Source organism: Somniosus microcephalus, chromosome 3, assembly GCF_052327205.1.
Source record: "Somniosus microcephalus isolate GS21.2 chromosome 3, FLI_Smic_1.0, whole genome shotgun sequence".
NCBI lineage: Eukaryota > Metazoa > Chordata > Chondrichthyes > Squaliformes > Somniosidae > Somniosus > Somniosus microcephalus.
The window spans coordinates 296,661,709-296,675,786 of NC_140989.1; the positions used below are offsets into that span (position 1 = coordinate 296,661,709).

Genomic DNA, 14,078 nt, shown 5'->3' on the forward strand with positions numbered 1-14,078 from the left:
CCCCCATTGTCAGCTGTGATATTTGTGAGGTGCTGAGCAGAGGTCCAGAGAACATGCATTAAAATTACAAGGCTAATTATCCTTGGCTACTCTCCCTAATACATTTGGCAAGGGAAGGAACTTATGGGAGGAGCTAATCTACGCATCATCTTGGCCAGGGAATAATATAGGGAGGCACACACAAAAGCAAACAGCAAATAAAAATAATTTGCTGCTGTTTCCTGTTGTATAAGTGAAGAACATTTATCTAGTGGCTTTCACAGCCTCATTTTAAAGTCTATTTTGGAAGGTGGCACCTCTGACAATGCAACACTCTCGGTACTGCACTAGGTGTCAGCCTAGATTATGTGCTCAAGTCTCTGGAGTGGGACTTGAACCCACAACCGTCTGACTCAGAGGCAAGAGTGCTACCACTGAGCCAAGGCTGACACCTTGAGAGTGTAGGTGTACTTGTGGAAGATTTGGAACAATTGTTTGAGATAACTATTGAAAAGTAATTGTTTCTCAAAAAATGAACAGAACTCAAGGTAGATGTCATTGGGCGCTGATGACATGCAACCTAGGCTGTTGAAAGAAGTGAGAGAGGAGATAGCGTAAGCTGGCTAAAAAATTTCAGTCCTACTTAAATATGCAAATTACTCCATGGGACTGGAGAGTTGCCAAGGCATCACCTTTGTTCAAGTAGGGAAGAGAAGAAGAAATTGAGTAACTATAGATCAGTTAGTCTAACATCAGTTGTAGACAAATTATAATAGAATCATGCAGCGCAGAAGAAGGCCATTCAGCCCATCATGCCTAGAGCTATCCAATTAGTCCCACTCCCCTTTATTTCCTCATTGCCATGCAAATTTTTCCCTTTCAAGTATATATCCAATCAGGGGATTTCAGCTACCCTAATATTAACTGGGATAGAATTAGTGTAAAAGGTATAGAGGGTGCAGAATTCTTAAAATTCATTCAGGAGAACTTTTTTAGCCAGTACATAGCAAGCCCAACAAAAGAAGAGACAGTTCTGGATTTAGTTTTAAGAAATGAAGCTGGGTAGGTGGAAGAGGTATCAGTGGGAGAGCAGTTTTGTGGCAGTAACCATAAATCAGTTAAATGCAGTGTAGTTACGGAAAAGTACAAAGCTAGGCCAGGTGTAAAAGTTCTCAATTGGGGAAAGGCCAATTTTACTAAGCTGAGATGTGATTTAGCAAAAGTGGACTGGAAACAGCTATTTGAAGGTAAATCAGTGCCAGAGCAGTGGGAGGCATTCAAAGAGGAGATAGTGAGGGTTCAGAGCAAGTATGTTCCCATAAAGAAAAAGGGTGGGACCCCGGGATGTCAAGGAGCATACAGGCTAGGATAAGAAAAAAAAGGGAAGCTTTTGTCAGATCCAGGAGCTCAATACTGTACTACAGAAAACCTAGAGGAGCATAGAAAGTGTAGGGTTGAAATTAAAAAGGAAATTAGGAAAGCAAAGAGAGGGCATGAAAAAATATTGGCAAATAATATCAAGGAAAACCCAAAAATGTTGTATAAATACATAAAGAGCAAGAGGATAACTAAAGGAAAAGTAGGGCGTATTAGAGACCAAAAAGGTAACCTGCGTGTGGAGGTGGAAAACGTGGGTATGGTTCTTAATGAATACTTTGGGCAGGATTTTCATTGGGCCGTGGAAGCGGGATTGGAGGCATGTGGGGGGTTAAAATCGTGAAATTGGGGGGCACGAACCCATCCCGCCCCCAACCCGCCTCCATGCCAGTTTCAAAGGAGGCGGATACCCGACCTGTGCTGGGAGCCGCCTCCCCGAGGCAGGAAGGGGATTAGTGCCAATTAACTGCCTGTTAACAGGTAGTTAACAGGCAGTTTTTAGCCTAATCCCTATTTTTATTGCTGAAGTGTGGGATTCCCGACGGCTCCAAACCACGCCAAGTTAGCGAGGCGGACCGTCGGGCTGAAGGGCTTGGAGGGTTCGAGATATCCGGTGTTCAGGTGAGTGATGGGTGCATGAGTGCAGAGGTAAGTGTGCTTGGTGTGTTTAAAGTGTTTAAAGAAGTTTTACTTACCTTTACAGCCTTCCTTCCTTCAGGTCTTGGGAGTCCCTCATCTCACCAGCACAGAAAGCAGAATGGCTGCGAGCTGTCAAAAGTTGCAGCATTCAGCTTTCTGTTCTGGAGAGATCTCTAAATCAGCCTGAGTGGAAGGAATTAACCTGGAGTACAGATTGTCAGTGTTTGACAGCTTTAAAGAGCTGTCAAACGCTGATATTTCATCTGTCAAAAGCTGGGCGGGCTCAACGGGGTCAATCAAGTGAAAATCGAGTGGGTTGGCCACAACTCGATGGAGGCGGGACTACAACCCTGAAAGTTGTAGTCCCGCCTCCTACACGCCTCCAGTATCAAAATCCAGCCCTTTTTGTCTGTCTTCACAAAAGAGAGGGACAATGCAGACATTGTAGTTAAGGAGGAGGAGTGTGAGATATTAGATGGGTTAAACATAGGCCGGAATTTACCTTGCCTTTGCAGTTCCGGTGCAGCCGGTGTCCGTGGTGGGTCGCGACCCTGCTGCTGGCTCCATCCCGCTGTAAAAAATGAACTTACCTTAATGGGACCTATTAAGCCCGCCCAGCGCGATACCCAGCCCAATTAGATGGAGCAGGTCTGGTGACGTCACTCATGACACGTTTTAAGCCGGGATCCTTAAAGGGACCATGGCCACTGGAAAACTGCAAATGTAACGCCCCTATTTAAGAAAGGAGGGAGACAGAAAGCAGGCAACTATAGACCAGTTAGCCTAACATCTGTCATTGGGAAAATGCTGGAGTCCATCATTAAGGAAGTGGTAGCAGGACATTTAGAAAATCATAATATAGTCAAGCAGAGTCAGCATGGTTTTATGAAAGAGAAATCATGTTTGACAAATTTGCTTAAGTTCTTTGAGGATGTAACAAGCAGTGTGGATAAAGTGGAACTGGTAGATGTCGTGTATTTGGATTTCCAGAAGGCATTTGATAAGGTGCCACATAAATGGTTACTGCACAAAATAAGAGCTCACGGGGTTGGGGGTAATATATTAGCATGGATAGAGGATTGGCTAACTAACAGAAAACAGAGAGTCTGGATAAATGGGTCATTTTCAGGTTGGCAAACTGTAACTAGTGGAGTGCCGCAGGGATCAGTGCTGGGACCTCAACTATTTACAATCTATATTAATGTCTTGGATGAAGGAACCGAGTGTAATGTAGCCAAAGTTGCTGATGATACAAAGATAGGTGGGAAAGCAAATTGTGTGGAGGACACAAAGAATCTCCAAAGGGATATAGATAGGCTAAGTGAGTGGGCAAAAATCTGGCAGATGGAGCATAATGTGGGAAAATGCGAGGTTATCCACTTTGGTAGGAAAAATAAAAAAGCAAATTATTATTTAAATGGGGAGAGATTACAAAATGCTGAGGTACAGAGGGATCTGGGGGTCCTTGTACATGAATCACAAAAAGTTAGCATGCAGGTACAGCAAGTAATTAGGAAGGCAAATGGAATGTTGGCCTTTATTGCAAAGGAAATGGAGTATAAAAGTAGAGAAGTCCTGTTATCAAAATCAAATCAATCAAATCAACTTTTATTGTCATTGTTAGTGCACAAGTGCAGTACAACGAAATGTAGGCTTGCGGCTCCCGAGAGTGTACATTTAGATTAAGACATTTAAACATTCAACATACATTTGGCTTGTAATACATTAACATTAACATAACCATAATAAAGTGCATTGGCAGATGTGCAGGCTTAGAGTTTATTTGTGGAGTTCAGTAGGATTGTACAGGGCGTTGGTGAGACCACACCTGGAGTACTGCGTACAATTTTGGTCTCCTTATTTAAGGAAGGAGATACTTGCATTGGAGGCAGTTCAGAGAAGGTTCACGAGGTTGATTCCGGAGATGAAGGGGTTGTCTTAGGAAGAAAGGTTGAGCAGGTTGGGCCTATACTCATTGGAGTTTAGAAGAATGAGAGGGGATCTTATTGAAACATATATGTTTCTGAAGGGGCTTGACAGGGTAGATGCAGAGAGGATGTTTCCCCTCGTGGGGGAATCTAGAACTAGGGGGCATGATTTCAGAATACGGGGGCACCCATTTAAAACGGAAATGAGGAGGAATTTCTTCTCTGAGGGTCGTGAATCTTTGGCATTCTCTTCCCCAAAGAGCTGTGGAGGCTGGGTCATTGAATATATTTAAGGTGGAGATAGACAGATATTTGAATGATAAGTGAGTCAAGAGTCATTAATATAGATTGTAAATAGTTGAGGCCCCAGCACTGATCCCTGCGGCACCCCACTAGTTACAGTTTGCCGACCTGAAAATGACCCATTTATCCCGACTCTCTGTTTTCTGTTAGTTAGCCAATCCTCTATCAATGCTAATATATTACCCCCAACCCCATGAGCTCTTATCTTGTGTAGTAACCATTTATGTAGCACCTTGTCGAATGCCTTCTGGAAATCCAAATACACGACATCTACTGGTTCCACTTTATCCACACTGCTTGTAACATCCTCAAAGAATTCCAGCAAATTTGTCAAACATGATTTCTCTTTCATAAAACTTTAATTTTAAAACTTCTATGATTCTGTGGAGATTGTGTGTCACAGTTGGCAAACATGCTATTGTTGCACCTGTATAGTATTGGGATTGTACACTGTTCTTTCATTTTAATCCAGCCCAAATGTATGAAAGTCTCCACTCTCTATTGGCTGTAAGACTTCATTAAATGTTGGTTGGCTCAACCTGCTTCCAATGGCTGGGCCCACACCATTAATCTACCCATATATCGATAGCCTCATTCAGTGAGGGTATAAGAATGACTGGTATGGGAAATGGAAATATCACAGCAGAGTAGTAGCAGGTATTCTTCTGAGGTTATTGTTGAGGCATATTATTAGAGTAGGTTGCATAGAGCTTTCCAAAGGAAGCTGCAAAGAGGTATTGTTAAGATGGTGCCACGGGCAAAACAATCTGCAGATAGAATTCAATGTCAAATATGAGATGGTACTTTTATTACCAAAATGTATTAATTATACTTTGGGGGAAGTCTGGATGTGGAAGAGCAAAGGAATTTAGGTTTCGGATTCACAAGACAATACGGAATATTAGTTTTTATGGCAAGTGGTACAGAATATAAAAGTCAATAATGCTGATTCTAAGTGAAACCTTCATAAGACCACAGTGCTGTGTACTGGAATACTATGTACAGTTTTGGGCTCCACACCAATGGAAGGACAGTATTGAGGCAGTAAACAGAGTACAGTGCAGATTCACTAGGATGCTGCCAGGTATCAGACTCAAAAAATGAGGGCTATTTTTGCTGGAGGAGATTATGGGTAATTTGATAGAGGTGTTTAAAATTATGAATGACGGGACAAAATCGAAGGAAACAGACGGTTTCCTTTAGTTGAGGGGTCTAGAATGAGGCGACACAGAGTCAAGATTAAATGCAAGAGATTTAGGACAGAGAGCAGGTGAAACTTTTTTTTTTGAGTGTTGAGACTGTGGAATTAGTGATTGAAGCAAAGACCGTGTCAATATTTAAGAATAGGTTAGATAAGTGGCTGAAAGAAATGGTGATAAAGGGAGAGGGGAACAGAGCATGCACATGAGATTAAGACTACTACTTATTTGGAGGGTAAACATTAACATGGATTGGTTTAATTGAACGCCCAGTTCCCATATTGAAGTTCTTTGTAATTCTATGTGATTTACTCTGCGTCTAACTTTGCAATCCTTGACCTGAGAGTGCTTGGTGTTGACATTGTAGTAAGAACCTAAGAAATAGGAGCAGGAGTAGGCCATATGGCCCCTTGAGCCTGCCCCGCCATTCAATAAGATCATGGCTGATCTTCTACATCAACTTCACTTTCCCGCTCTATCCCCATATCCCTTGATTCCCTTCATGCCCAAAAATATATATCAACCTCGGTCTTAAATATACTCATTGACTAAGCATCTCTGGGGTAGAGAATTCAAAAGATTCTCATCCCTCTGAGTAAAGAAATTTCTCCACATCTCCGTCCTAAATGGCCAACCCCTTATCCTGAGACAGTGACCCCCTAGTTCTCGATTCTTCACCTAGGGGAAACAGCCTCTCAGCATCTAGTCAATGCCTGTTCTGTTTCTAGCATCAACATCCCTTTGATGAACACACACATTTTCAAAACTAATTAAAGGAAACATTTAAAAAGGATACAAAGCAAAACATCAACAAAATTTCTGCAAAGATTTATTGCTTTCCTGGAGCAAGCATGTATAGAATGATATCGTTTGTATGTACATTAATTCCCAATGAGGCTTTCTGTCTGATAGAGGAAGTGATACGCCAGAGGAAGGAGACACTGAAAAATGAGAAGGAATTGGAAAAAATCAAGGACAAGAGATACCTGGACTTCTTGGATATTCTGCTTTGTGCCAGAGTAAGTGTCTATATGTATTAATCATAATTGTCCTAATTAACCATTCTGTAGATGGTTTCCTACTGGTTTTAATTAACTTTTGTAATGAAATCTGCAGTATTTTCAATTTTTCCCTGTACTAATGAAGCATGTCTCAGGAATGCTCCTACCAAAGATATCAAGGTATTGATGTCAGCACATATGATCTGATTAAAACTAGCTTCACTGACCTCATTTTGATACAGTGAACAGAGCAGTGGTTGAGGTGAGGCCTTGGCCTCCAGTAAGTGCTAGAAGCACAGGTTGGTGGCTTGCCTGCAGCTGCCTCTAAATAGGTGACCAGAGAAGCTACCAGTACCAAAAAAGGCCCCACACATACCTAGACATGGACAGTCTTCTTAACATCTGAGGTAATCAGCCAGTTGAATCACATTGGCCTTACAGCAAACATCAGAGGAAACCTCCATACCTACTTCTTGAAGGTATGCATCACATAGGAGTAGCACATCATGTTAGTTATTTGTTACACTTCATTATTATTTTCAATAAATGCTCAGCATATCAAACTTCAACTTTACCCTAGTGAGGATAGATTTTACATCCAACAGAATCATCCCAGCTGGCATGATTTGGTACAGGGGCCAGGAGTGTTGGAAATTCTAACTTCATCAACTCCCTACTGAATTTCCACAGCATACTATTTTATGGCTGTTTTTTGCACAATTTAATGATAATGAGTTATGGTGTAATTTCACATGTTTTATGAATGAATCATACTGTGCTTATCCAGCCCATATAAAATGGGCATTAAAGATCAGTCACATTCTGCTCTTTCAGGAAGCAGTTTCTTAAAACTAGACTGCTGGAATTTTCATTCCTGCAGCCAAAATTGTGAAAATGGGTATTGCATTCAGTGGTTTCTCTCGTCCTGTGATTTTTGGAGATGAAGAAGATGATGACTAAAGGGATGCCAGGGAGCTGCACCTGAACCAGAAGCATTCCTGCTGTGCCCACACTTATCCACTGAGATATGTTTACAGATCTAGGAGCAGATAACTCAGACTGTCAGAAAAAAATGCCTTTATAGTCTGAAGTTTACCAGGGACTCAGTGGTGAAGTTGTGCCATCTGATGCAAGTCGATCTGAAGACTTCACTGCAAGGACGGTATTTATAGCGGGAATCAACGTCACAATCATCCTCAATTTAGAATCATAGAATGTTATGGCATAGAAACAGACCATTTGGATATTCAAGTCTGCCCTGTTGAATCCTACTCTCCTGCTTAACTCTTGATACTCTAATAATTCAAGCAACTGTCTAGTTCCCCTTTAAAAGTATTTATGGACATCAATAATGGTTTGTGATGGAGAATGTCATATTCTAACCACCATCTGTATAAATAATTTTTCCATACCTCCCTTTTAATTCTTTTTGGATTGTCTTAAATCCTCTTGGCACCATCTCACTAAAAACAATCCATCACTATTTACCCTAATGTAATCTTTCATTATTTTGACAGCCTCTCTCAGGTTACCCTTTACTTTCCCAGCTTTAGTAAAAAAAAAGCCATAACTTCTCTTCATAAGTGTAACTACTCATCTCTGTTAACTTCTGAGTGAATCTATGCTACAGCTTTGCCATTACTTTTATATCCTTCCTATAGTTTGGTGCCTAAAACTGTGTGCTAACTAACTTCTAAATCTTTGAGTAATTCATGGGGGACATCTGCAATATTAGTTAATCCACAGTGCACAGATGCATCAAGCAGGTCACTGATGCTCTTTTCACCAGAACAAACTGCTTCATTACTTTCCCCATGAAAAAAAACAGCAGAATGACAGGATATTGCAAATCTTATGATTCCCAGATCCAGGGGGATATTTATTGCACCTATGCAGCCATCTGAATCCCTGAACATTGTGCCATGTCTTTCATTAAACTTTCACATGGCTTTGCGGGCGCCACATCTCAATTGTGAGATGTTCTGTAACCGCAAAGGTAACCACTCACTTAATGTGCAGTTAGTGTGCGACCACGCCCAGCACATCATGATGGTGAATGCCCAGTATTCTGGCAGCAATCATGATACCTTCATCCTGTGCCAGTCTGCTGTGCCAGCAATCTTCCAACCACCATGTCGAACCCAAGGGTGGCTGCTAGGCGACAAGGGCTAGCTGTTCTACACCTGGCTGATTACACCCCTCCGTAAGCCCACCACTCGTGGCCAGCTCTCATAGAATGACAGCCATGCTGCCACTAGGAGTGTCATTGAGCAGACCAGCGGGGTGCTCAAGCAATGGTTCCGCTGCCTAGACCACTCGGGAGGAGCTCTCTAATACTCACCGGAGCGGGTGTCCCAATTCGTGCTGGCCTGCTGCATCCTCCACAACTTGGCCAGCATGAGGACGTAGCCCTTGCCATGACAGGTTCCACAACCACCTCAGGAGTAGGAGGAAGAGAGGAGGCAGCCTACAAATCCACATTCCAGACGGGCTGTCCACGAGTGCCTCATCAAACTCCGCATCCCCTGACTGAAACCCCAGATCCCCGTTGTTCAACACTTACCCACCTTACCATCCCTCTATCACGGAACATCACAGCATCCTCTTAGCCACAATGCTGAAATGAAAGCCACCACAAAACAAACATTTCAAACCTTATTTATAAATGATTCAATCCAATACTACATAACAAAGTCAACTAATCACCCTTGTGCATTTCCTTAGTGCCTGTCTTCCGTGTGTCTTTGCCTGTCCTAGTGCTCCTACGAAGTGCTACCCTAAGTGACTGCCGCATGGCTGGTGGAAGGCAGCTGACTTTCCATGGGGGAGACTGCAGATGGCCTTGCAGGACGACCTCGAGCAGCTCTGGGCCAGGAAGGTCCGGCTGGAGACTGCACCACCTCGGCATGGGCAGCAGCAGCCTGGGCTGGCTGGCTGACAGGCAACAGCAAGGGCACTGGCCGAGTGGCAGTGGTGGACTTTCGAATGCTGTCATCCTGAGAGGACAGCAGGTTCTTGCTCCACGGAGCCACTGGTACTCCCCTGGGGCGGCACCTCAGCAATCCTAGTAATCTGTTGGGGGGCAGATTGCTGGACTGCTGTGATACCCTGCAAGCCCCTTTCCACACTGGTAAATGCAGCCATGATGGCGAGCAAGCTGAGCTTCCACTGCAGCACTCGGACATTGGGTCGCTTCCGCTTGTGCTGCACTAGAAGCTGAGACGTCGCCATCACGCCCAGCATGGTTGGGTCCACAAGTGTTCTAATGGAGTTGCCCATCACTTCCATCTGGAAATCAAGGGCTCCAAGCTCTGCGCAATGTTGGAGCCGGACCCTTCCATGCTCCTTGAAAGTGACAACAGGCTCTCTCGCAGGCCTGTCAATGCACCAAGCATTTCTGTGTCATCCCATCAGCCTTCTTCTGACCGCCGCCCCATCGAAGTCATCCTCTGCAGCAGAACTCGTCTGTGGCCTTGCAATCCAGGGAGCTGGCAGCTGCGCGACCCTTTCCCCCTGCCCTGGCTGCTCATGCCCGGTGACTCAACACGTGCAGATCCTGCCTCTACCCTCTAAAGTACGCGCAGTGCCAGTTTCTGAGCTGGTGCCTGTAAGTGTCAGATCAGGTGATGGTGTCTCTTCCCTGTCACTCTCTTGTTCTTCCTGCACTTGATGGGAAGCTTGAGGTTCTTGGGTATCTGAAAGGAGAAAGGCACAAGGGTAGGGTTGTGGTGAGGGAAGTGGGGGAAAGCAAGATGAGCATGCTTACACCCTGTGCAGCTTGTAAGTGAGAAGTGATTGTGGGATGAGGGGGAAGTGGGATGTGAGAAGAAGGATTAAGTATGAGCATACTGTCTTCAGCAATGATTTCGACCTCGCCACTCACCATGGCCACAGTAACGGCCCCTCCAATTATCTCCAGCACCATCTCCTCCAGCACCGTGAGGTTCTGAAGACGTGCTTCCCCTCCACCTGTCTGCTGCTGCTGTCTCCTATTAGGTGCCACCTTGGCCTGCAAGGGAAAGGGAAGTGTGTCAGTGAGTGTGGTGCAATGCGTTTGGGTGATGTGCCTGTCATGGTTGAATAGCTTTTTTAAAAAAAAATCGTTTTATGGGATGTGGGCGTCGCTGGCAAGGCCAGCATTTATTGCCCATCCCTAATTGCTCTTGAGAAGGTGGTGGTGAGCCGCCTTCTTGAACCGCTACAGTCTGTGTGGTAAAGGTACTCCCACAGTGCTGTTAGGTAGGGAGTTCCAGGATTGTGACCCAGTGACGATGAAGGATCGGCGATATACTTCTAAGTCAGGATGGTGTGTGACTTGGCAGTGTGTGAAAGGTGTGAGATGTGCAGCAGCAGTGGTAAGTGTGTGAGGGTGAGGTAAAGCTATGATTGTGAGTTATGGGTCATGTTTGATAGAGATTGCTGGTAGGTGAGTGATGGGGTGTCACGCATTGAGCAGTGTGGGAAGCTAGTGGTGCAGTTGGTGGGATATGGCATTTGAAGATACATTCATTGACCTTGACCACTTGTGTGAGGTCATTAAACTTCTTGCAGCACTGGATCCAGTTCCTCGGCGAAAGACTGCTGGCAGTGACTGCCTCAGCTATCTGCTCCCACTGCCTTCTTACAGTGAGTCTAGCAGGCCTCCTGGCCCCTACAGGTAGAGGACCTGTCTCCTCCGTTCAACCCCCTGCACTAATCCTCCAGTGCTGTGTCGGAGAACCTAGGTGCCCTTTCTCTGCCCTGTTGAGCTATAGCTACCTTACAGTTGCCTTGACAACAATTACAATGAGGTGCTTATTTCAGAAAGCACCTCCCGTTTAAGAAGTGTAGCCTGCACTGGGCTGAACGCATTAATCATGTTAATTAGCAGGCAGCGCGAATATTGCGTGCTGACTGCATTACTTTCAACAGCGTGGGCAGATCGCACATCGTGAGCCCTGTGACCGTTTTCAGGCCTTACCGAATTTTTAGTCCAGATAGTCTACATTATCAACATTTATCTAGACCGCTAATCATTTTAAGAACCCAATCAATGAATTTAGTTCCTTAAAGCCTAGAAGTTGTCGGTACGCTAAGCTGTGGGCTACTGAAGGTTTCAGGGTGATTTGCTCTGGCTGGTTTACCCACAATATTACTATTTAGTCTGAGTAAAAGTGTGGGCATTCTTTGGGTAGCCAGTGTGAAGAAAGCAGCATTGAGCCTCTAAATCAGCTTTAGTCTGTAATTAGAAGCCAGTTAAGCATTCAAAATGGCACTGGAAAGGCAAAGCTTGCTGATAACTTACCAATTTGCTGAAGATTTATGTGTTGCTGACTGAAGGAAGCTTTCTGTAAAGACTTGGGGAGAGAAGGCCCACCCCCTCCAGAAGCCCTTGGTGCTTGGAGGAGGCAACTTAAAGGTAGCGATACTAGTCAGTCACCATAGTTCTGGATTTGGCAGACTCTCACGCAAGACCTGCACACCCCAAGGAGGTCTAGGGTCACCGGATCCCAGCAATTTGTAAGTGAAACTCTGCAGCTAGCCAAAATACTTACTGCTTCAGCAAGGGAATCACTTAGAAGCAGTGAAATGTTGGGTGTCACACATCTGGAATGAAGTGCAAGCACCATGGGGCAGCAGCGTACCAAATTAAGCTGCCAACATTCCTGCACTACACAGTAGATGAATTCTAGGGGTAATTTTACAGCTTTGCACTCCTGGTGGGAAGACTCAGGCCTAGAAATTCAGTTGGGCGCGCCAGCCGTTAGCGCCTTAGGAGGAGTAGATCTCGAGCGCTAGGCGCTTAGCGCCCGGGCGCAGCGCGCTCTGCGCCTCGCCCCAACTTCAGTAGACATTTAGCGCCGGCGCAAAGTCTTAGCGCGCGCCCTGCTGCGCGCGCAGATCATGACGTCATTTCGTCGTGCAACGCCCTTTGTGGAACCGGAACTTCACTCGCGCCGCCCCATTGTGCGCCGGGCGGCCCTAACGATTGTGAAGTGGAACGGTACACAGCCGAGGCGGGCCGCGGGGAGCGCAAATTAAAGGGCACTTACCCTGCACTATAAAGGCCAGCCATTTTGCAGCATTCACTCTTGTGCAACGGTTTTTTGGAGAGAGACCAAGGAGGAGAGCTTACTGCTTTGGCCCAACACTAGGACAGGTATTTTTGGCTCAGGCCAGAGCTTAGCAATTATCTTTGCCTTCATTGAGATCTCAGTGTTTGCCAGCATATAATGGGGGCTGCATTGGGAGCCAACGCTGAGTTTCAGCCTTATGCCGGAAGGGCTTACAGACGCCGTGAGAGAGTGGCAGCCCTGGCTAGACGCAGAGGGGGCAACAGGCGTCGCCAAGTGAGGCCTTACCCACCCAGGGTATACCGCCAGCAGTCCTCCTATCTGACCATGTCTGCTGCGCAGTGTGTTAGGAGGCTGCGATTCAGAAGGGAGGTGGTTGCAGACATCTGCCAGCTGCTGCACAGAGATCTGCGTCCACAGCTGATGCGCAGGACGTCTCTGTCGGTGGCAGTGAAGGTGACGGTGGCTCTCAACTTCTATGCCACCGGCTCCTTCCAATCCGCTGCTGGGGACATCGCTAACATCTCCCAGTTCGCCGTGCATTGCTGCATCCGCCAGGTGACCAATGCCCTTTTCAGAAGGAGACGTCAATTCATCTCCTTCCCCATGACCCTGGAGAAGCAGCAGCAGCGTGCAGTGGGATTTGCAAGAATAGCGGGCTTCCCCATGGTGCAGGGCGCCATTGACTGCACGCATGTGGCTTTGCGGGCACCTCTGGAGCATGCCGAGGATTACCGCAACCGGAAGGGCTACCATTCCCTCAACGTACAGCTGGTGTGTGACCACAGGCAGCGCATCCTAGCTGTCAATGCCCGCTTTCCAGGCAGCAGCCACGATGCCTTTATCCTGCGACAGACAACTGTGGCTGACATGTTCCAGGCACAGCCTCACCCAAGAGGATGGCTTATCGGGGACAAAGGCTATCCTTTGTGTACCTGGCTCATGACCCCGCTCCGCGCGCCCACGACCCCTGCTGAAGAGGCATACAACGAGAGCCATCAAGCGACTAGGAACATCATAGAACAAACAATCGGCGTCCTCAAGCAACGGTTCCGCTGTCTGGATCGCTCCGGGGGAGCCCTCCAGTATTCGCAGGAGCGAGTCTCCCAATTCGTCGTCGTTTGCTGCATGTTGCACAACCTGGCTATCCGCAGGACTCAGGCACTGCCACCTCACGTTGGACCACCACCTCAGGGGGAGGAGCAGGAGGAGGAGGAGGACGAGGAGTACCAGCCCAGGAGGGAGGCAGAAGGTCCAAGGGCCGCCCGTCGGCGGCTTATTGACCGTCACTTCTAGGCCCCCTGTCAGGGAATGGCTTGTGCCAATGAAAGAACATGATTGCAGCCACTCCGCAAGCCGTCAGCTGGTTAAGGCAACAAACACTTCAAAGATCAAACATGGACAATGTGAATAAATAAAATGGTTTATTGTACAAACTCAGGGCCCTTCCCACATGAAAACCAAAAACAGACGAAACCCCCAAAAAACACTCACACACATGACTCACTCCCACAACCTGGGGAGCATTAACAAAAGATGTAAACAAAAATGGTCTTCATCCTCGGCCTTCACAAAACACACATTCCAGAAAACACAACA

At 46.1% G+C, this 14,078-nt stretch overlaps 1 protein-coding gene across 1 annotated transcript in view; it reads left to right on the forward strand.

Moving 5' to 3' along the window:
* LOC147122072 (cytochrome P450 4B1-like) overlaps positions 1 to 14,078 on the forward strand; it is a 116,898-nt gene that overhangs the window by 71,785 nt on the left and 31,035 nt on the right. The window contains exon 7 of the mRNA XM_085982792.1: positions 6,338 to 6,444. Within this exon, the coding sequence (XP_085838918.1) occupies positions 6,338 to 6,444 (107 nt within the window). The remainder of the gene's footprint in view (positions 1 to 6,337; positions 6,445 to 14,078) is intronic.